At 46.1% G+C, this 22,834-nt stretch overlaps 1 protein-coding gene across 3 annotated transcripts; it reads right to left on the reverse strand.

The window, feature by feature from the left end:
• Window positions 1-3,107: 3,107 nt before the first annotated feature.
• RAE1 (ribonucleic acid export 1) lies at window positions 3,108-22,629 on the reverse strand. Of its 3 annotated transcripts, none has more exons than XM_040437244.1 (13): window positions 22,520-22,629; window positions 22,262-22,361; window positions 22,075-22,179; window positions 15,317-15,409; window positions 14,727-14,813; window positions 14,134-14,220; window positions 13,257-13,328; window positions 7,167-7,274; window positions 5,774-5,880; window positions 5,620-5,695; window positions 5,225-5,419; window positions 5,062-5,147; window positions 3,108-3,477 (listed from the first exon to the last, which is right to left on the reverse strand). In XM_040437244.1, coding segments are annotated over exons 2-13 (1,110 nt in total). In that variant the 5' UTR covers window positions 22,355-22,361; window positions 22,520-22,629; the 3' UTR covers window positions 3,108-3,476. The 3 variants fall into 3 exon arrangements, with proteins under 3 accessions (XP_040293178.1, XP_040293180.1, XP_040293179.1); XM_040437246.1 differs by having other exon boundaries at window positions 22,262-22,431; window positions 22,519-22,616; XM_040437245.1 differs by lacking the exon at window positions 3,108-3,477 and having other exon boundaries at window positions 5,061-5,147.
• Window positions 22,630-22,834: the final 205 nt, after the last annotated feature.

Below are 22,834 nucleotides of genomic sequence, written 5' to 3' on the forward strand. Positions count from 1 at the left end.
CAGACGAGCCTTTGGTGGTGGTGTTACAGTGTGGACAGTCTAGTCAATACAGAACTGTCCTACACTTTGTGAAAGGTACAGTGACAAGCCCATACTACTTGAATAACATCATTGTGCCTCTGAATGAACAACACAGGTCTAATTTCATCTTCAAGCCAGCTCATCGAGGTCGCATCATTAGGGAACGGCTGCTGGAGAGTGGGGTACCTCAGATAGAGTGGCCTGCACGTTCTCCAGACCTGAATCCCATTGAAAACCTATGCGATCAGCTGAGTCGCGTGTAGAGTCTCGTAACTCTGTACCACAGAACCTCAATGATCTGAGGGGCGACCTTCAAGAAGAGTGGGATGCCATGCCTCAGCAGACAATAAGTCGACTTGAGATGTCTTGACATGAGATGTCGTTGTTAAGCTGTAATTGATGATCAAGGCCACATGACAAGTTATTGAGACAGTGACATTTTTGTGGAGCTATACCCACCATTGTTGTTGGCTTTTGTTTCAATAAATTGTTTGAGGTGAGGAAATCACCATTGCATGCTTCTACTTAAATGCCCTACTTTCATGATATATCACTGTAGAGTGAACTTTCTACGTTTTTCCATAAATTTCACCAGAAAGCCAAATTTCCCAAACTTTTTGTGAGTAATGTATATTATTTATTTAATGTTGTGCCTGTGAAGAAAGCTTTTTAAGCAGGTCTGTAGTGTAATGGTAAATCTTCTCCCTGACATATAGAAGGTCTGGAGTGGAAAACCGGTCAAATCGTTTCTTTAGTAAAAGTTTATATGCTGGAAGAGGGCCCCCTCCCCCAACACATAGTCAACACAGCTTTGTTAGTATTCACTAGATTGAAGTGAAGGCTGCATTGGAAGGAGAGGCAGAGAAATGATGCTAAGCACTCCCCATAAGCCTTGCGCTGGGATGTAAACACAAGGTGAAGGTCACAGATCGCAATTATGTTGTAAGAGTAAAAATGCACTCAGAACCTCATCATCTGACTTATATAATTCAGTAAGGTTGACTGCTGGTGTTATTTATAGTTCCGTGTAAATGGAAAACCCCTTTAACCCCTAAGAGTCCTTTTACATAGGCAGATTGTGCCTGTTACGAGAACAGATCAATGAAAACAGCATGGTGAACATCGCTCATTACATGTGTGTACTTGTGATACCTATCATTAGTATGGGACGATATAATCATTCATCCCCTTCATGTGTGCTGTCGAAAGATGATATTTAGTGCTGCACAAAAGTAAATACTTTTATTTCCCATGAAATAAGAATCTTTTTTTTATTTTATAACTCTCTATTGTGTTCTTCCTCTGTTACTCCTCCTAGAAATGTATAATAATTCTCCTCCTGACAAATAAAATTGTTTTATCCGGAGACAAGAGAACACATCAGGAGAGCTGATGGGTCGTTTTTAACCCACTTGGGCTATTACAGTTAACCACAATGGTACACATTAGGGATAAGCGAATCGACTTCGGATGAAACATCCGAATTTGATTCGCATAAAACTTTGTTTAGATACCGTACAGAGCAAGTACTCCATACAGTATAACTTCAATAACTTCATAAATTAATTTACAAGTATCCGAGTCTCACTTCCTTCTGGGATTCGCGTCCCCACCTATGCCTTGCTTGAACTTTTTTCAACGGTATTAACTATGTAAAGAGTTAACACTAAAATCTCCTGCAGAGCTCATCAGACCCCCGCACATATCCTTCCTTTCTGCCTTGATTAATATCACCAAATATAGCATGAATTACCTAGATCGGCTTCTCCGCTACAGATAAGAGCATCTCTGCTGCCAAATGTCTCTTGTTTGTGTTGGCTGGAAAGTACCTGATAGAAAGCAGTGATCTTACAGCAGTAAGAGTAAGTCAAGAGGATGGAGGATGATCACCAGCAAGTACCGATATAGACCATACTGGTATAACCTGGGCATCTCCTGTATATAATTATATATGTACAGCTGGTATGTGTTATACATCTTCTTGTATATAGTGATATGGGCCATGCTGGCATAACCTGGGCATCTTCCGTATATAATTGTATATGTTATACATATTCTTGTATATAGTGATATGGACCATTCTGGTATAACCTGGGCATCTTATCTAAATAATTATATATGTACAGCTCACATAAATTTAACATGTTCCTGTATATCATGATGTGAAACATGCTGGTGTAACCCTTGCCCCTTAAAAGCTGAGCCACACCGAAAGACATGATACTTCATTTTTTGTTCTACTTCATGCAAAACAACAGAAACCTGTGACAGGTGCTGTACTGCCACCATGTGGTTAGGCTGGCACGTTGCAGGAAATGTTTCAAATGCTAGCAGACAGCCGCACGTCCTTTAAGACATCTGAGCGATGACAATAATACCAAGGGATCTACATTTCTTAACTTAAATCCTCTTAACATTTACAATACATTAAAGAGCTTGCATCAAGTGGAGACTAAAACCACAAGTCTTCTGCACTAGAAACCTCTGGTGCCATAACAACACTTTCGGCACTCTGTCAGCTCACCGTAAGCACAGGGTAAGCGAGGGGCCTCAATGAATCATATTTCTTCCTTCCTTTGAAGTGTATTGTGATTGGTTGCAGCTGACCAGAACATGGGAAGAAGTGTTATCATGGGGACGGAAAATTTAATGTCGACCTCTAATCAGTCTTATGGTGGTTTTCTTTCAAAGTGTTGATAACATCTTCCCCGCTCAAAATTGCAGCCTGAAGGAGGAGAATTGCATCTGGTTGGCAGCCGCTGGAAGTGAGGGTCCTTGATCTTCTTACTGGTGACTCAGCAATGCAGTGAAGAGGAAATAAGGAGCACAACGTGAGAGTACAAGACGACTTGGTCAAATCAAGGAAGACAAACCTTACAAGTAAAACCACAGGGTCCTGGTCAGATGAGGTCTTATAAATTACAAAACACAAAGACATATAAATGACAAAATGTTCCAACATAATTAAACCGATATCTTATCTAAACCCCTCAGTCCTAGGCAGCAAGCCACATATCACCAGGGGAATCAAAGCACCCGGAGACTGGGTAAATAAGGCAATGCTCGGCCCCGGGACCCCATGAGCGTTTACTAAAAATGATGCTTTATTCAGATATAAAATAAAAACCAAAGCAATTAGTTTTCATTTTACACAGTGGATTTAAGGCAGTTTTATCTGTCCGCATGCTGAGGCCTCACCATCCCACAACAGTCACAAAGTCCCACAGAGGCAGCAAGGGATGGGGAGATAGAGACCGGGCAGGGCTGAGGTCCTCATACGTACTCGGGTGATCTGTACACAGGAGAGTGAAGTTGGCGGCCGCCAGGACACGTGTCATTGTATGTCAGCATTCTGGGGTCATTTTGACCACAAGGAAGAATATTGCAGAGCTTGATAGATGAAACCCGACGAGGTCAGAGAACATAAGTAAAAGACATCCAAACATCGTGATCCATCTGTCAGGGAAACAGGCCGTGATTAATACAGGGGAAGGTTTGATGGAGAGTCCCAGCACGTAACAGGCTGTTCTAGATCTGAAATCTCTGTAAGGCTGAGTTCACACGGGCGAGTATTCCGCACGGGTGCAATGCGGGACTTGAACGCATTGCACCCGCACTGAATCTGGACCCATTCATTTCTATGGGGCTGTGCACATGAGCTGTGATTTTCACGCATCACTTATGCGTTGCGTGAAAATCGCAGCATGCTCTATATTGTGCGTTATATAAGTGAATGGGGCTGCGTGAAAATCGCAAGCATCTGCAAGCAAGTGCGGATGCGGTGCGTATTATTTTCCCTTATAACATGGTTATAAGGGAAAATAATAGCATTCTGAATTACAGAATGCATAATACAATAGCGCTGGAGGGGTTAAAAAAAATAAAAAAATTTAACTCACCTTAATCCACTTGATCGCGCAGCTCAGCATCTCTTCTGTCTTCATCTTAGCTGTGCAGGAAAAGGACCTGTGGTGACGTCACTCCAGTCATCACATGATCCATCACCATGGTAAAAGATCATGTGACGGACCATGTGATGACCGGAGTGATGTCACCACAGGTCCTTTTCCTGCACACAGCTAAGATGAAGAGATACCGGGCTGCGCGAGCAAGTGGATTAAGGCGAGTTAAATTATTTGATTTTTTTAAACCCTCTAGTGCTATTGTACTATGCATTCTGTATTCAGAATGTATTATTTTCCCTTATAACATGGTTATAAGGGAAAATAATACAATCTACAGAACACCGATCCCAAGCATGCCGATTTTTCTCACGCAGGTGCAACACATTACAATGTTTTGCACTCGCGCGGAAAAATCGCGCATGTTCCCGCAACGCCCGTGTGAACTCAGCCTAACTGTCATAGTACATTGCAGTCTATAGAAGACGTGCAGATATTATAGGCACACATGGAAACGCAGAATGCTTAGGCATCCACCTGACAAATGCTTTCAATGTGGATAAATGTAAAGGTATGGATCTGGGTGCAAATCTACCTGCAACATATGGCGAAACTTTTAGAGACATAGTGCCCAAACCGCAACCCAAAACCCATTCATCGCAAAGACAACCCCGTTGATCAGCTGTATGAGGAGACGGCGGGCACAGTGCGCACTTGCCGTCTCCCGTATCTCTTCCAGTTCACCGGATAGACGGGACACGGCAGTATTAATAATGCCCCATTAATGTCTCCCAGTAAAACAATGTCCCATTAGTGCCCCCCTAGTATTTTTTCCTCCATTAGTGGCTCCCAGTATTAATAATACCACCATTAGACGATATGTCCCCATTGTCTTATAGGTGTGATGGTAATACTTTGAATCTGATTATACAACTACAAATAAAAATGATCCGATTTAAAAAAATTTTTTTTTTATAAAAATGGGTCGAAGTACTGTCTATCTGAAGGGGGCTAATGTTTTTTTTTCTTTTTTTAACCTTCCTTTTTGGAATCAAAATACTGATGGACTAATGTCAGCTGGGCTGCGGCCAGTCAATCAGAAATAAATAGAAAAACAAGTAAACACGTTAAAACTTACTATTTCTTATTCCGCGGTTTTAGCTCCTCAGCAGCATTACGCAGGAAGATGTAATTTTTCTTCTGTGGATTGTAGAACTCATGGCCCTGGGGGGGAAAGGAGGATTAATGACTGCTAAGTAGATGGGCACACTGGGCAGACAGCAAACAATGGGAGTACTCACCTTGGACCAGTCATAGCTGGAGGAATAGGCAAAGATGTTTCCGTTGTGGTTGAAACTGCAAGCAGAGATGGGCTGGTCCAGTTGCTCTGAAGTCTTCAGTTTTGTCCGAGCGTCCTTGTCCCAGAAGCTGAAGCGTCCATCAGAGCCGACCGTGGCCAAAGTGCCGTGTACCGGATGAAAGGCGATGCCGTTTACCTGACGGGAGAACGTTAGCTATCAACAGTGTACAGAAAAGTGACATTAGTCTGGCATCAACAGCATTCCTTCATCATGCTGGACATCGGTCGCAGGCTCCCTGATACCCTGGACCTCAACAGAAAGTCTAAAAGCAGAAAAGGTATGAATCGTGCACCCACCACCCTCACAACTACAGAATGGAAAATCCCAAATCTTACTGCATAAATGTCCTGAGGAGCTGCAGTGTTTGTCCCATTGGATCGATGACATTTGAATGTAAAGTTGTCTTTGGCTCTGAGGAAGAGACTTGAGTTACTGCGGTTAAGTGACCCACAATGCATTCTGCTCAGTCCTCACAGGTGGAATACTTACGGATTTGGGGGGTTGATGTAATGGATAGCGACTCTTCCTTCAATACTGCCCAAGGCAAAGCCGGTTGGCTTGTTCTGTTTGTCTTTAAATATGGCGACACATCGGTGCTGAAAAATGGAATAGACACAGAAGTCCCCAAATTATTATTTAAAAAAGGCTTTCTGAGATTTTAATACTGGTGAGCTGTCCTCAGGATAGGTCACCAGTATCTCATCAGTGGGGGGCTGACACCCACTATCCCTGCCATCCAGCAGACCTTGGGAGGGTAATACCAAAACATCAATCCATCCATCTCATAGGGCTTTAAATTTATTAAGATGTCTCATTTTCACATAAGTCCAATCTTAGAATAGTAATGATTAATAAAGCTCTGTTTAGTGGGCGGAATGGCCTGGATACAGTAACAAGCAATCGATTTTCACATCTGGAATAAGACCCTCTAAATACCCAAGTTAGTTATGTCATCTCCCACCCGGTCCCTAATAATACACACTCCTTAGGGTTAAATGGGATGTCTGTTATAAATACGATCCGGATAATTCCAAAAACTTCTCTCCAATATGTCCTCAACTGCATACAGTCCCACACCATATGTAATAAGGTAGCTGGGACAAACCTGCATATGGGGCATGAGGAATCACTCCAAATCCCAATTTTATGCATAAAGAAGAGAGTCTTATGCACCCTGTGTATTGGTAAAAATTGTGACATGCGCTGAGCTTTGCACAATGAAAACTGAGGGATAAGGCGTCATTTTTTATAATGATAGTTGATGGTATCGCACTGCGACATGCTGCGACTGTCGCACAAAAATACAACTTGAATGGATTTTTTGCAACTGTCGCGTCGCAGTGCGACACCATTGACTAGGATTATAATAAATGTCACGCGACACAGGTTGCAGTGTAGCCCTAGCCTAAAGGTAAGCATGTCAGACTATGTGTATCCTTTAAAGGGCAGCAGATTTGTACCTATGACACTGGCTGACCTGTTACATGTGGGCTTGGCAGCTGAAGGCATCTGCGTTGGTCCCATGTTCATATGTATCCGCATTGCTGAGAAAATGATGTTTAAATATATGCAAATGAGCCAGTTTCATAGGTACAAGTCTGTTGACCGATGCCCTTAACCAGTTACCTAGTACAGAACCAATGGAGACTCATTCACGTGACTGCTGCAGCTAATTATCGGCCTCAGCAGTCACATCTAAGCACTGAGGCCAGGGATCATCTGTAGCGGTCGCCAGATGGGAATAATGTATTTTTTTTTTTTTTTTTATAATTTCTTGCTCTTTTCTTGATTTTTTTTTTTTTTTTTTAAATCTCAGAAGAACTAACAAGCTCTACATACACAGAAGATACCAGGCCACAAGCCACCACACTCATCACATTACCTGGTGTTTTAAGGGAGACTCAATCCTTCGGAACTCAGAGGGCTGGTTCTCTAGCTGGTAAACTATTAACCCTCTTTCTGCACTGGCTACAACGGCCATAGGATAGACCTGAGGAGAACACAAGAAATTAACAACTTGATGAGCACCATGGCTCAGTTCTAATAGACCTTACATACAGCAGACTATAGCATTTAGTGTACGGACGGAAAACAATAATCGCTCTTACCGGTGATTGTTTTTCTTGAAACCTATGACAGCACCCATGTGACTAGGACCTCCCATCCGGGACAGGAGACCTGAAGAGATAAAATGGTTCACACCCCCCACTACAAAAAAAAAAAAAAAAAAAAAACTCCAGAGGCGTGCCAACCACAAAGCAAGAAGGATTAAAGGACAGAACACAACATGATTAGTGGAAAGAGGAGAATCCATCAGGTAGTTCCTCCAAATTTCCAAGAAAAAGAGGCTCTATCTAAACATATTCATTTTATTTATTTTTTATTAGGGAGGGAAGTTTTTGGGGTGCCGTCATGGGTTTCAAGAAAAACAAATTACCGTTAAGAGCAATTATTGTTTTCCCCTCACCTATGACGGCACCCATGCGCGACTAAACTATAAACAAGACAAAAATTAGGGGGGGACGGACAGACGACTACAGCTTGTAGCACTTTCCTCCCAAAGGTCGCATCTAAGTCAAAATGCAGCATGTAATGTCTGAAAAAAGTATGGGGAGAGCTCCAGGTAGCGGCTCCACATATCTGGGCCAGAGAAGCATCTGCCCAAGAGGTCGCAATGGCCCTGGTAGAATGAGCCCCAAACCCCCTTGGAGGGGGCAGACTAAGGGAAGAATAGGCAAGAGAAATAAATGGCATTCTTTACCCATCTAGCAATAACGCTAGTGGAAACCTTGCGTCCCCCTACACTTTCCCTGATACTGGATTAGGAGATCATCTATCCTCCAAGGAGAAGTAGAATCTAGGTTAAAAAAAAAAAAGCAGACACCTCCTAACATCTAGGCAATGAAATGTTTCTTCTGACGGATTACCTGGATTTGGGCAAAAGGAGGGAAGAACCACATCCTGACTTCTGTGAAAATCTGAGACCACCTTCAGCTGGAAAGATGGAATTGGTCTGATGATAACTTTATCTTCCAAAAAAGTGGTATAGGGAGGGAAAGCAGAAAACGCTTGAATCTCAGAAACCCGTCTAGCAGAGGTTATTGCTAGAAGGAAGGCCATTTTAAAGTAGAACATTTTAATAGAAATCTCATTTAATGGTTCAAAAAGACTTGTGAGATAGGGCCGAAAGAACCGTATTCATATCCCAGGGATTAAGTAAGGATGTAACCTAGAGGCTGCTGACAAGAATCTTTAAAATCCACGGATGATCAACTAACCTATAATCAAAAAAATAAACTTAGGGCAGCTACCTGAACTTTTAGTGTGGAAGCTTTAAGATTCCTATCTAGCCCTGCTTGCAAAAAATCTAGGATTCTTGGTATTTGTGGAGATTTAAAGGGATCTGGGGGGCTGTGACCTAAGAACGTAGAAAAAAATATTCCAAATTTTTATATATTTTTTAGAGGTAACTGCCTTACTACTTTTTAGCAAGGTGGAAACAACCTTGTCCGACAATCCCCTTCCTGACCAGACCTCCCTTTCAAAATCCATGCCGAAAGCTGAAGAACTTCTAGGCTGGGATGAACTAGCGGACCCTGGTAAAGAAGGTTCTCTCTCAATGGTAGGGCCCACGGAGGCGGTACTGCCCCCCTCAGAAGATTTGAATACCAGGACTTCTTGGGCCACTTTGGAGCAATCAGGATAACTGAGGCATTCTCTCTATTTTCTTTAATACTCGTGGGATGAGGCAAATTGGAGGGAATGCGTACCCTAATTCTTGGCTCCAGTCCTGAGCTAACCCATCCACTGCTGATGGGCTGTCCAAATGATTGAGGGAGAATACCTTGAGGCAAAAAGGTCCACTATAGGAAGACCGTACCTCTGTACTATCTGTAAAAAAATAAACTTTTGTTTAGACACCATTCATCCTGTCTTATGGAAACTCGACTTAGGAAGTCTGCTATAACATTTTCCTTCCCCTTCAGATGTACCCGCTGCAAGGAAAAGCATTCTTCTCTCTGCTATACAAAAGATCTTCTGGCATAGATGTAGGAGGGAAGAGACTCTCGTTCCTCCTTGACGGTTTATGTAGGCCACCACTGTTGAATTGTCTGAATAGAAACAATCTTTGTTTATTATTTCCGGAAGGGCCACCGTCCGTGCCCTCTCTACTGCTTTTAACTTCTTGAAATTGGAGGATGCTTTCATCGTATTCAGATCCCACCTCCCTTGCCAGTATCCGTTTTGGGAGTGGGCTCCCCAACCCCAAGGGCTGGCATCTGTGGTAATTATGGTTTGGTCTGGAAATGTCCATGGCACTCCTGCTGATAGATTTTTTTGGTATCATCCACAACAGGGAGCGTCTTGCCTTTGAGGAAAGGTGGAATTTTTGATCCAAAGAATACGGTGAGCCGTCCCAGGATCTTAGGATGTCCGCTTGAAGATCTGTGGAGTAGATCTGTGCATAAGGTACTGCTGGGATTGCTGATATCATATGCCCTAGCACCGCCATCGCTACAGTGGTAGGACAGGAAGACTGACCATATTTGCTCCATAATCGCCTCTCTCCTTTGAAGTGGAAGGAAACATTTTTTGTAAACAAGAGTCCAACTGAATTCCCAAAAAAACACAAACTTGAGAAGGAATCAGATTTGATTTTTTTCCAATTGATTATCCATCCTAGGTTTTCTAAAGTGGACTTCTGGCGTCATTGGGATTTGTCTTTTCATCTGTTTTCTGGGTTTTAAAAAAACAAACAAAAAAAAACTGATCTTTTAGGAAATTTTTCTCTCTCACTTCTATTACTTTGCCGAACCCTTTGTCTTTTAAAACTGGCCTGGGGTTTACGAAAAATAAATAAAGTTTTCTGGGGAAACGGAAACCCCTTCTTTTTGTCAAAAGCTCTCTAAAATGTCATCCAGAGAGGAACCAAACAATCCAGAACCTTCACAAGGGAGAGAGCAAAGTCTAGACTTGGACCCTGAATCCCCTTTCCATGATCTAAGCCAAATAGCATGCCTTGCTGCATTTGACATAGCGGCTGCTCTGGCAGAAAAACGGACCACGTCAGTAGAAGCCTCTGCAAGGAAGTCTGCTGCCTTGAGGAAAGTTGGGAGGGAGGATAGTAAGTCCTCTCTAGGGGTTGTCTCTGATATGAGATTCTAGTTGACCTATCCTTAGCCTTGATGACCTGGAGACCCAGGAGGCGGCAATGGCCGGCATGAGACTTGTAGAGGCACATTCCCAAGTACGCTTAAGATAAACATCAGCACTTATCTAAAGGGTCTCCTAAACAGACCAAATCAAACGGAAGAGCAGATTTTTTGGCTACAGAAGCATCTACAGCAGGAGCTCTGTCCCATAAGCCCGCCAATGACTCTTCAAATGGATATTTTCTTTTAACAGAATTCGGTATAAAAAAAATTCTGTCAGGGTTTTTCCATTCTTTTCTAATCAATGCTTCTATGTTCTTATGAACGGAAAAAACTATAGCGTTTAGGGCCAAGGCCCTCAAAATCCTGGTTGGCAATAGTCTAAGGGCCCATTCACACGACCGTATGTACGGATCTGTAGCCGTTCCGCAATTTTGCGGAAGGTCTGGGGATCCATTCATTTCTATGGGCCCTCAAAAGATGCGGACAGCACACCGTGTGCCAGCCACATCCGTTATTCCGTACCGCGTCTCCGCAGAATAGAACATGTCCTATTCTTATCCGCAATCGCGGCCAAGAATAGGCATTTTCTGTTATGGTTGCGGCCATGTGCTGTCCTCAAATTGCAGAACACACATGGCCGGTGTCTGTGTTTTGCGGATCCACAAAGCCATACGGTCGTGTGAATGGGCCCTTAGGCTGTTTTACGTCCTTCATCGTGGTTTTTACGGCTTTTAATAACGGCTCAGTATCTTCCAGTGGAAATAATGCTTTCCCCGCTGAATCCTCATCTGAAGACATAAAATCAGACGATAACTCCTGACCTGATTTTATGTCCATGTCTCCACCAGAAAAATCAGTCCATGTTACAGGTACGCCCTTCTGGTGATTTCGGACGGCCCCAACTGAAGGACTTCACTTCAGATCGTACTTAGGCCTTAATGGTTTTAGATAAGCTATGGGATTCTTCCATGACTAACTTATCTATACAAGCTTGACATAGTGGTTTAGCATATGCAGCTGACAACGCTACTCTACATCCTCCACATTCCTTATGTTTAGTTTTGCCGAAAGATTTCTTAGGTGTTTTTGCTACCTAGAGAAAAAAAAAAAAAAAAAAAAAAAAGCAAAGAACACCCAAAATTATTAAGAGAGGATCAATCGCCCCCAAAGTGAAGCGTCAAGCTTCCCCACTCCTCAGGTCCAATACCAGGCTTGTGGGTCTCGAGGCTTCCAAGGGATCGGCGTGTCCAGCATCACCTGGTTCCGACATCTTAGTGGAGACTCCAGGTCATGCACAGCACTGTGTGCGTACCACAGCTGGCTGTCCCCTCCTACTACCGACTTGTTACACGCCTCGGCTCCTTTTAACAGTATGTCCAACAGAAAAGCCTAATCCATGAGGCCGGCAAGCCCCTCCCCTTCCTGTTAGCGCCGCCGGCAGAGTTTTAATGCCCTGAAAGAAGCCGCCCCGGTGCGCATGCGCAGAGCGGATCGGGAGCACTCTCTGCCATCTTAGAAGTGGGCTGTCGCACTACCATGGACCGGGAGCCGCCTGAACACGGCCAGAGCGGCTCCCCAATGAGGCTTTGGGAGGAGGCAGAAGCAGGACAAACTTAGGCGACGGCTCCCACCGGAGAATTACGCCAGCAGGTGTAGACCCGTTACAGTGTTGTAGACCCGGACCTCCCTCAGCCCTCCGAAGTGAGAACCTAAAAAGAAAAAGGGAACTCCTCAGGTACCTCCTATCCGGAGGACAGGAAACCTGAACTGAGGTGTGGTGGGGGGTGTGAACCATTTTATCTCTTCAGGTTTCCTGTCCCGGATAGGAGGTCCTAGTCGCATGGGTGCCGTCATGGGTGAGGGGAATAGAACTTCAGGGCTGCACAATGCATTGAAAAATTTATTTTATTTTGATATGTCTACAAGTCCCTGAGGGGACTATAGTGAAGGGAGGGAAGAGAATAGCGCAAGTGACACAGCCGGTGAGTTCCTGATGTGTCGTACCACTGTCTGCGTCATTTAGGTCATTGAAAGTCCAGGTTTAGTACAGTGTCTGCGCCAGTAATCTATAGGAAAGGAGGACAGTGACCGCCCAGGAAGGTATTAGAGTCAAACTTACAGCTTGAAATAAAGGCAGACTATAGCATAGGAATGGCCAGCATTTAGGAACTTTGGGGTTAATGTGACTCACATTAACCTCATTGTTTCCACTATGTGAGATAAATGATGGGGTCACATATTATTGATGTGAGGCATATGGTCTTATTATTTAGTACCTCCATGAGCTTCACATTAGTAGAAATAAACCCCAAAATGTACCACACACTAGCCCCACGGAAGTTGCCCGTTTATCTTTTGACGGCAGAATATGGTCAGGGATTTTGCACTAAAATTTCATCAGTGGCCGCATGAAGTCCATCTCTCTCCGTTTTCAATGGGAGGCCGCACTGCCGTTCACACGGATGGCTGTTTAAAGCCGTAACCAGGCCTTCTAGACGCAGTGTCCAGACAGAAACTGCGGCTGGTGTTCACTCGTGGTTTAGCTCCATTCAAAGGGGCTAACACAAGAGCGGGTCAGTGGCATTCAAAGTGAAAAGCAAATGCAGAAACCGCGGTATACATGGCAGATTTTGCAGCATTGGAGCAGTCAAGAACTACCCCAGGATATGTTTGTTGTGGTTTTATGGGTGGAACAACAGATTTTTTTGGGCAAAGTATTGTTTTGGTATACAGAACTGTGAAACGATTCTTTGTATTGGTATCAAAGTCCAAATCCTATCTCATATGTTCAGACACTGCCATCAGGGAGGACTTACCACATCTGCACAGTAACATCGCTCAGGAAGCTGAAGCGTCATCAGAGGGTTTGGGGAACGTGTGTCCCAAAACTAGATGAGGAAAAGAAGAAGAGGGGTTGAGAGCTAAATATGCGACACCACTGATAGAAGACTACACTGCTTTTATTGTATCGGTTACTTTTTTTCCCCGTTTTTTTTTGCGCTTCATCAAAATAAATTAAAAAAAAAAAAAAAAAAGAAGAGCACCCATTAATACTATAAAGGGGTTTTCCGGGATTACTTGGTTTTTCCAGTGTATGAGTATGTTTAAAAACAAAACTGATATTACAACCACCCTTGCAAATACACTGCTAGCTCAACCTCTTTTCTAACAAATTGGGAAACATACATTGTATATTACCTTAAAACACACATTTTATTGGTGTTCAGTGTCTACTGTAAATTTTGATGTACTACATATCCAATTGAGGATAATCAGGTCTTGACAGAGAACGGCAGGGGAACATTTTTTTGGATTGAATCTGCAAATCTGCCAGTTGAAGCCTATTAGAATGTCAGAGATCAAGTGATCAATCATATGACCACTGCGACCGATAGAGGCAGTGGCATATTTCCTGCAGATTTAGCTCGCCGAGGGGTTCCCCCGTTACATGCTCTAACATAGACATTTTAGGTATAAATAGATTCAGCTATCAATATGTTGCCCAATGTGTCAGAAAAGGGGTTGAGCTAGCAGTGTATTTAGGTGGTAGCGATTGTAAAATCAGTTTTCTTTTTAAAAACTTGCCCCCTGATTTATAGGGAAACTGTAAGAGGGGAAAAGGCATAATGCAGTAACCACCAGAGAAGCCTCAAAAGCACTGCAGAAGATGAAAACTTCAGCCGTGAATACTACCTTAAGGGTTTTGTCCCAGCTTCCAGTCATGATGCAGCTGTAGTTCGGAGCTTTTATCCAGTGAACGGTCTTGATCGGCGCATCGTGCTGACAGGAGAAAATGATGCAGTCTTGTAGATGAACCTCATCAGTTGACCAGTACATGTTAAAGGGGTTGTCTGGTTTCAGATATTGATGACCTATTCTCAGGGTAGGTCATTAATATCAGATTGGCGGGATCCGACTCCAGACACGACCGCCGAACAGCTGCTTGAAGAGAAGGCAGAGCTCATACGAACGCTGCCTTCTCTTCACTGTTTACATCGCAGCAGCAAGCAGGTGTAATTAAAGCTCCTACGACCCCATTTACTTCAATGGGAGGGAGCAGTTACACGCTATCTGCTCCTTCCTATTGAAGTGAATGAGGACGGAGGTGCTGCAATTACTGTACACCAACTCGCCCTTGCAATGTTGAGGGCGAGCAGGTAAACAGTGAAGAGAGGGCAGCGCTCGTACGAGTGCTGCCTTCTCTTCAAACTGATGATCAATACAGGAAACAGGACAACCCTTTCAAGAGCCGACTACATACACACTACAGTGAGAAGTCACTTTACCTGGGCGATCTGTAAGGACTGGTTACTGTTCAGATCCCACATTTTGGCTGTTTTATCACAAGAGGCTGTGAACACTTTACTGCCGTCCTGTGCAAAGACAAGAATAATTTAGAATCCACTGACTTGAGGAGACACTGAACCCGCAGAGAATCTTATTACATCCCTGAACTTGTGATAGAGATTATATATATATATATATATATATATAAATAATCAGGCACTAATAAATGTGTATGAGATATCTCCGCTCTCAGACTGAAGGAGAGGTACTGCAGCTGCATCTCCCTCACACCATTCTTCTCGTGCATTAGTTTGGAGCTGTGTGGCGACTTCTCATGTGACAAGTACACACTGATGTTCCGCAATTTTCCAGGTAAAGTTAAAAATGTATTGAAACAATACAGAAAACTGATGGCATGCAATACACTTTTAATCCAACCCTGTAGTGGGGAAAAGCATGCACAATTCCACAGCTGCATGTACATATCCAACTTCATGCTAAATGATTTATTACATGGATAGATTCAAATGTAGGGAAACCGATGTTGTAACCTAATAAGACGGGGGAAATCGGCAAACGCCATACGTACATCACTCCAGCACACATCCAGCACTGGTCCTGTGTGCATCTGCTGAGCCTTAGGGATGGTCTGTCCATTGTCCTGCACTTCCCAGCAACGAACCTGCAAGAAAAAGGGTGGTCACTGAAAAAACATGATCCATGAAATGACGTCAAGTCCAAAAGGTTAAATAACACGGACAGACCCAACAGAACAATACATTTTAAAAGAGATGTCACCACTGAAATGTGCATCGAAAGAGAAGTGTGTAGTCAATAAAAGGATAGTCCTACACCTGGCACCACAATAATCAGCGGTTTGAAGAGGCGGCTGGCGCTCCGATGAGTGATGCGGCCTCAACACAGGATACCAAACGGCTCTGTTCCTTGTACAGCAGCTGTACTTGGTATCGCAGCCCAGGCCCATTTACTTAAATGGGACTGAGCTATGCCTAGATCATGTAACGCCGCGGTGCTCACCAGAGCAGTGCGGCCTCTTCAAACAGCTGATCGGTAGGGATGTCGTGAGTCGGATCCCCACCGATCAGATATTGCTGAGCTATCCCGAGGATAGGCCATCAACACTGCACTCCTGGAAAACTCTTAGGGGGTCATTTACTATGCCGAAATACCCCTAAATTAGGCGTATTTCAGGGGCACATAGAGACGCAATGGTTAGTTGCACCGTTATCCGTGACTTCGCCCTGCTCACGCCAGGTCTAAAATTGTGAGCGTGGCCCAAGCGTGGAAGGGCCGGCAGGCCCGTCTCATTCACCATTTTCTACACCTGTTTTAGGAGTAGAAAAAGGTCTTAACGTAGGAAGCTGTCTTACATTTAGAACTGGCGCTGGTTGCGCTGAAGTTATGGAGAGGCCGGCGCCTCTTCATAACTACGCGAATACACTGCCAGTTTGGGCATCTAAAACGTCGGTCTTAATAAATGTGCCTGTGACGGACCACTTGGCACCCCGACTGGGTGCCTCCGCCAATCGATGCTTCCTAGTGCTCACCGAGTACTTCCAAGCACTCCACCGGACACCATTAGCGCTGTAGTGCCCACTTCCAGCGTTACAGCTTGGCTGGGGTCTCGCTGTCCTCCAGCCACCCTGGGCCCAAGACCAGGATCCAGCTTCCAGTGTTGTAGTCCCAGGGGAGTATAATACCGATAGCAATCCCCAGAGTAAATATAGCTCTTCCCCACCACACATGAGATGAGACTATGTTGAGGGTGAAACAAATCAGGAACTCTCTTTATTGAAGACCAATTCAGTATATATACAGTTCAAGAAGTCTAACAACATAACTCAAACAAACATGAACAGCATGCAAACAGACATGCCCTCCCCAGTGTCTTAAAGAATAGGGAGAGAGGAGACACGTGATGGAATTATCTCCTGAGTGTATTTTAGGGTGATCTACTCCTCTACACCGGAGTCAGCTATCTTAATCCTATCACTAACACAATAGAACAAAGGGACAAATAAACTAACACATTCATTGGGAGTCTCAGTGCAGAGTTAACCCTTTTTGTATTGCGGGATTCACACCCTGCACCTTTAATGGGCAATAGGAAAGAAGGGGCCTATGACTCCACACATAAATCAGAGTTAATAGTTCCTTGTAACCCCTAGAGGTCTGAGGGGGGTCTCCATAGTTCTGGGTCCATAGTCCGTAGGAAGGAGGCTAGCCCTCAGGCTTCTCCAGCAGCCCCATTGACGGTTCAGTCCGTCACAGTGCCCCTGAAGGCATTTAATCTTTGGGGGCAAACAAATGTTCCCATTCACTGCCAGCAAGCAGATAAGTTTATGTTACAATCCATCTGTCTACAGATCAGTTTGGGTCAGACTGCTAGTACCCCAACCAATCGCTATAATGGGGGTCTGTACCTCTCTGGACCTGTGGAATGCTTGCTCCCACACAAGTCCCACACAAGTCTATGGGAGTAGTGGAAATCGCTCACTAAGATCACTTAGCTGTTTCTAATCAACTCTAAGCCCAGGCTTAAAGGAATTGTCCAAGTTATAGAAAAGAAGAGAGAAAAAAAAAAAAAAAAAAACACACTGCAAACCTGATGGTCAGAAATATATACGGTACATAAGTGAAGCACCTGCACTGTCTTGGTTCTCTTTGCAGAACACCATCCATGGTTACTTACTCACACCATCAGCTTTGCTGCTCTTAGCTAAGCCAAAACAGGGGGGAAAGTTCTGTCATCAGATAAGTCGCAATAAAACCATCTCACCCGAGACAGGTGCGCTTGACAGTTGAACATCATGGTCCTAGCCCCATCTTCCTAGATGTCCGCATCCCTGTACACTGAACGAGCTCCCGCGAGACTTCAGGGCCAGACGTGAATATGTCTTCATTGCCTGGCCCAGTCAGTAGTGAGAGCGTGACATGAAAGGATGTGAGCAGAGCCTCTGTGAGCAAAACGTGCAAAGGCACCACCCTCATTGCTCCTGGGGATCTTTTGCATATTATAAAACATCAATTTTCTCATGATTGCGCGCACCAAGGTTTTATTGCAACGTATCTGATGACAGAACCCCTTTAAATCCTGCTGCTTCTTCCATTCATACAGGCACCTGTTACAGTGCACTAAACCCAACCCTTTCCCTCCTCCCTGTTGGGTTTTACTGTGATCGGAATACTTCTGCTCAGAATTGTGAAAGCGAACGCTAAGCCATTCCACATTCTGGCTGCGGTAACGTGCAGTGGGAGTGACAAGCTCCGCCCACATGCTGGACCTCAACATCGATGTCAAGTGCAGTTTGGGCGTGGCTTCTGACAAGCTCCACCCACATGCCAGGCCTCAGTACTGATGTGCCATGCTCATGACTATGACTGGTACACACTGGCTGCTGCCTGAAAAAAGTGCGCATGCCTGACTGCTAACAATGCATGGTGCAAGTGTGGTCGCACAGATGAGGCAGCTAAGCCCACAGATTGGATGTCAGTAGTGACAAACTGTGGCTGGTCGCTCCAACAAGCGGAGCCCGCGGGTCGGACGCTGGCTGGTCGCTCCAACAAGCAGAGCCCGTTGGTCGGACGCTGGCTGGTCGCTCCAACAAGCAGAGCCCGTTGGTCGGACGCTGGCTGGTCGCTCCAACAAGCAGAGCCCGTTGGTCGGACGCTGGCTGGTCGCTCCAACAAGCAGAGCCCGTTGGTCGGACGCTGGCTGGTCGCTCCAACAAGCAGAGCCCGTTGGTCGGACGCTGGCTGGTCGCTCCAACAAGCAGAGCCCGTTGGTCGGACGCTGGCTGGTCGCTCCAACAAGCAGAGCCCGTTGGTCGGACGCTGGCTGGTCGCTCCAACAAGCAGAGCCCGTTGGTCGGACGCTGGCTGGTCGCTCCAACAAGCAGAGCCCGTTGGTCGGACGCTGGCTGGTCGCTCCAACAAGCAGAGCCCGTTGGTCGGACGCTGGCTGGTCGCTCCAACAAGCAGAGCCCGTTGGTCGGACGCTGGCTGGTCGCTCCAACAAGCAGAGCCCGTTGGTCGGACGCTGGCTGGTCGCTCCAACAAGCAGAGCCCGTTGGTCGGACGCTGGCTGGTCGCTCCAACAAGCAGAGCCCGTTGGTCGGACGCTGGCTGGTCGCTCCAACAAGCAGAGCCCGTTGGTCGGACGCTGGCTGGTCGCTCCAACAAGCAGAGCCCGTTGGTCGGACGCTGGCTGGTCGCTCCAACAAGCAGAGCCCGTTGGTCGGACGCTGGCTGGTCGCTCCAACAAGCAGAGCCCGTTGGTCGGACGCTGGCTGGTCGCTCCAACAAGCAGAGCCCGTTGGTCGGACGCTGGCTGGTCGCTCCAACAAGCAGAGCCCGTTGGTCGGACGCTGGCTGGTCGCTCCAACAAGCAGAGCCCGTTGATCGGACGCTGGCTGGTCGCTCCAACAAGCAGAGCACGCGGATCGGACGCTGGCTGGTCGCTCCAACAAGCAGAGCCCGCGGATCGGACGCTGGCTGGTCGCTCCAACAAGCAGAGCCCGCGGGTCAGACGCTGGCTGGTCGCTCCAACAAGCAGAGCCCGCGGGTCAGACGCTGGCTGGTCGCTCCAACAAGCAGAGCCCGTGGGTCAGACGCTGGCTGGTCGCTCCAACAAGCGGAGCCCGTGGGTCAGACGCTGGCTGGTCGCTCCAACAAGCGGAGCCCGTGGGTCGGACGCTGGCTGGTCGCTCCAACAAGCAGAGCCCGTGGGTCGGACGCTGGCTGGTCGCTCCAACAAGCAGAGCCCGCGGATCAGACATCAGTGACATTTCGTGCACAGAGACAGGACTGCTCCCTTCTGCACAGAACGTCATCATAGCAAACAAAGAAGCTGACTTCACGGGTCATGACACTAGAATTAAGTCAACTGAAAATCCATTTCTTTCGTTTAAAATAAAAGAATAACTTGGACAACCCCTTTAGGTATACAGAGGTACACTGCACTTTAGGTCTGAGGCATCTCAGGTTTCTTTTTCTTTATGGCCTAGATTTTCAACCTGTGGTATATATCCCCTAGACGCACAGGACCTGTCCCCATGCTGTGCTATTAACAGATGCTGCATAGTCTATGGCAAAAGCCATGGGAGCAGTTCTATGTTATTTGGCAAGGGGTTGTTAGCTTAACATTGTTCTAATAGACACTAGGGACAAGATAGCAAGAGGTTTGCTGTCAGGAGATGACAGCTAGAAGTTGCCCAATAATAATGGAGAACATCAGCTTCTCCAGATGGTAACTCAAGATCCAAGCCAAAGAACACCTAAAATCTACAGTCAAGGATCTACCAGGATATTACAGTACATAATAACAATGACTCCTTTTATCTGCAAGACTTTTCTTTAAAAAATAAATAAATCACCTACTGCGGTGAGAAATGTCAGCTTAGGGTACTTTCACACTAGCAATTTTCTTTTCCGCCACTGAGTTCCGTCAAAAGGGCTCAATGCCGGAAAAGAACTGATCAGGATTATCCCCATGCATTCTGAATGGAGAGTAATCCGTTCAGAATGCATCAGGATGTCTTTAGTTCAGTCATTTTGACTGATCAGGACAGAGATAAATCTGCAGCATGCTACGGAATTATCTCCGGCCAAAGAAACTGAAGACTTGCCGGCATTTTTTTTCCATAGGAATGTTTTAGTGCCGGATCCGTCCTTCCGGTTTGTGCATGCGCAGACCGAAAGAAAGGTGAAAAAAAAAAAAATGCCTGATCCGTTTTGCCGGATGACACGGGAAAGACGGATCCGGCATTTCAATGCATTTTTCTGACTGATCAGGCATTTTTAAGACTGATAAGGATCCTGATCAGTCTTACAAATGCCATCAGTTGGCATACGTTTTGCCGGATCCGGCGAGGGAACTGCTTGCCGGATCACTGTGCCGCAAGTTTGAAAGTAGCCTTATACCAGCAGGACGTTTCAGCTCGCACACTGTCTTGTTAAAGGGGTCAACCTGGAAAAGATAATGATGACCTATCCTCAGGATAGGTCATCATTATCACACTGGTGGGGGTCCGAGTCCTGCTATCCCCGCAGATCAGCTGTTTTAGGGAGCCTCTGTGCTCACCGGAGCTCTGCTGAGTGCAGTCAGCTCATGGTAGCTTTCCAAAAAGGGCACTGTACATCGTATAGTGGCAGTGCCTGGTATTGCAGCTTAGCCCCATTAACTTGATTGGGGCTGAGCTGCAACTAGGCCATGTGACCAATGTACGGTGGAATCTGATGGCATAGGGAGAGGCCACAGCGCTCAAACTTCCAGCCTGTTTTAACAGCTGATCGGCGGGGGTCCCATAAGAATAGGTCATCAATATCTTTTCCTGGACACCCCCTTTAAGAATACAGGCTGTGTTTTCATAACAGTCTATACAGTGAAAAGCCGCAAGGAACCTCTCTGCATCTCCAGAATTGTGTTGGGGAATTGCCTTATATAGTTTAAGGCCGCTTTTCACACAGTCAGTGTTTGACCAGTGACTTTCATCAGTTCTTGGGAGCCAAAACCAGGTATGGATCAAAAACACAAAACAGGAGCAAATCTTCCCATTATACCCTCTCTGTGTGTAGCCCCCACTCTTGATTCTGGCTCACAATCACTGACTGCACATCTGCGAAATCCGGCAAGAATCGGCAGGACAAAAACCGCAGCATGCATATTTACTTAAAGGGGTTTTCTTCTTCTCAGACAATGGGGGCATATCACATATTGTCTGATAGGTGCAGGTCCCAATTCTGGGAGCCGCATCTACACTGAGAACAGAGCCCCAAAAGTGGAGGGCGCACTGCGCATGCGTAGCCGCCCTCCATTCATGTCTATGGGGCCTCCAAAAATAGCCGAGCGCTCGGCTATTTCCGTTGGCCCCATAGAAATAAATGGGAGTGGTGGCCTCGCAAGCGCGATGCCCTAACATTCACTACTACGGGGAGAGTGCTTGGCGGTGGCCTGACCTGGGGTCTTCCGGCCATCAACTTCCTAGTTCCGTTCTCAGTCTAGGTGTGGGTATCAGAGGTGGGACCCGCACCTATCAGACAATGGGGGCATATCCTAGCGATATGCCCCCATTGTCTCAGATGGGAGTGGCCCTTGGGCATTCCGTTTGTATCCAGCGGTGACGGATCCGGAGAATTCCAACTGACTCTTCTCTGCCGGAACAGCCTGCTGGAATACACGCCGCTACAACGTAGCCTTATAACAGACCAGGGCAGTGTTCCCCAACCTACAACTACAACTCCCAGCATGCTTTGACAGCAGTGGCAGGTCGAAGGTTAATGGAACACTGCCGCCACTTCTAACGTCGCCCTGCGAACAGAACTTACATCGTTGGCCCAGGAACCGGCGATGAGGAAGTTCCCCGGTAATGTTGGGGGGCTGAAGGAGAGGCAGGCGATGCTGTCATCAGGGGGGGAGGTGACCTCAATGTCCTGTGTAGGAGAAGACCAGTACATGTTACTACAAGCTGTGGGACATATACTGGGACCAGTAACAGCGGCGCTGGCTACCGACCTTCATTGGATTATGGTTATCAGCGGTTGTGCCTCCTCCAAACATTCCTGTCCCTCCAGCGCCAAAGCCCCCGCTGGAACTGAACAAGCTCATGTTGGTCCTGGAAGGAAACACGGGGTATCAGAGGCAGACATATACACACCCACGATGCGTCCAGCAATGGCGGAGAAACCTGCACATGTAAACGCATCGGGCATTATCAATGATCTACTGGGCTGTAGAGCGCTGTACACACACAGCCCCCCGCCGCTTCTCTACCTCTTTCCTCTGCCCGGTCCCCTCTCCGGTCTATCCGCTTGTCACTAGACGCGGCCGGCAGCACCTCCCGCGCACCACGCTTCCTAGGCGACAAATGACGTCACGGGAGCGCCGCTCAGCAGCCAGGCAATCAGAGCTCCACCTGGTGGACAGCGCGCGGATCTGGTGGTAACCGAACTCCTGGCCAATAGTACAGGACAGAATACAGTGTGAAAGATCACTGAAAAATCCAACTGACACAGCGATCAATTGTTATACTAAAGCATAACTTTGAATTATAACAATATTAAAATGACAGACCCTAAAATTATTAGA

Source organism: Bufo bufo, chromosome 6 (genome assembly GCF_905171765.1).
Source record: "Bufo bufo chromosome 6, aBufBuf1.1, whole genome shotgun sequence".
In the NCBI taxonomy this organism is placed as follows: domain Eukaryota; kingdom Metazoa; phylum Chordata; class Amphibia; order Anura; family Bufonidae; genus Bufo; species Bufo bufo.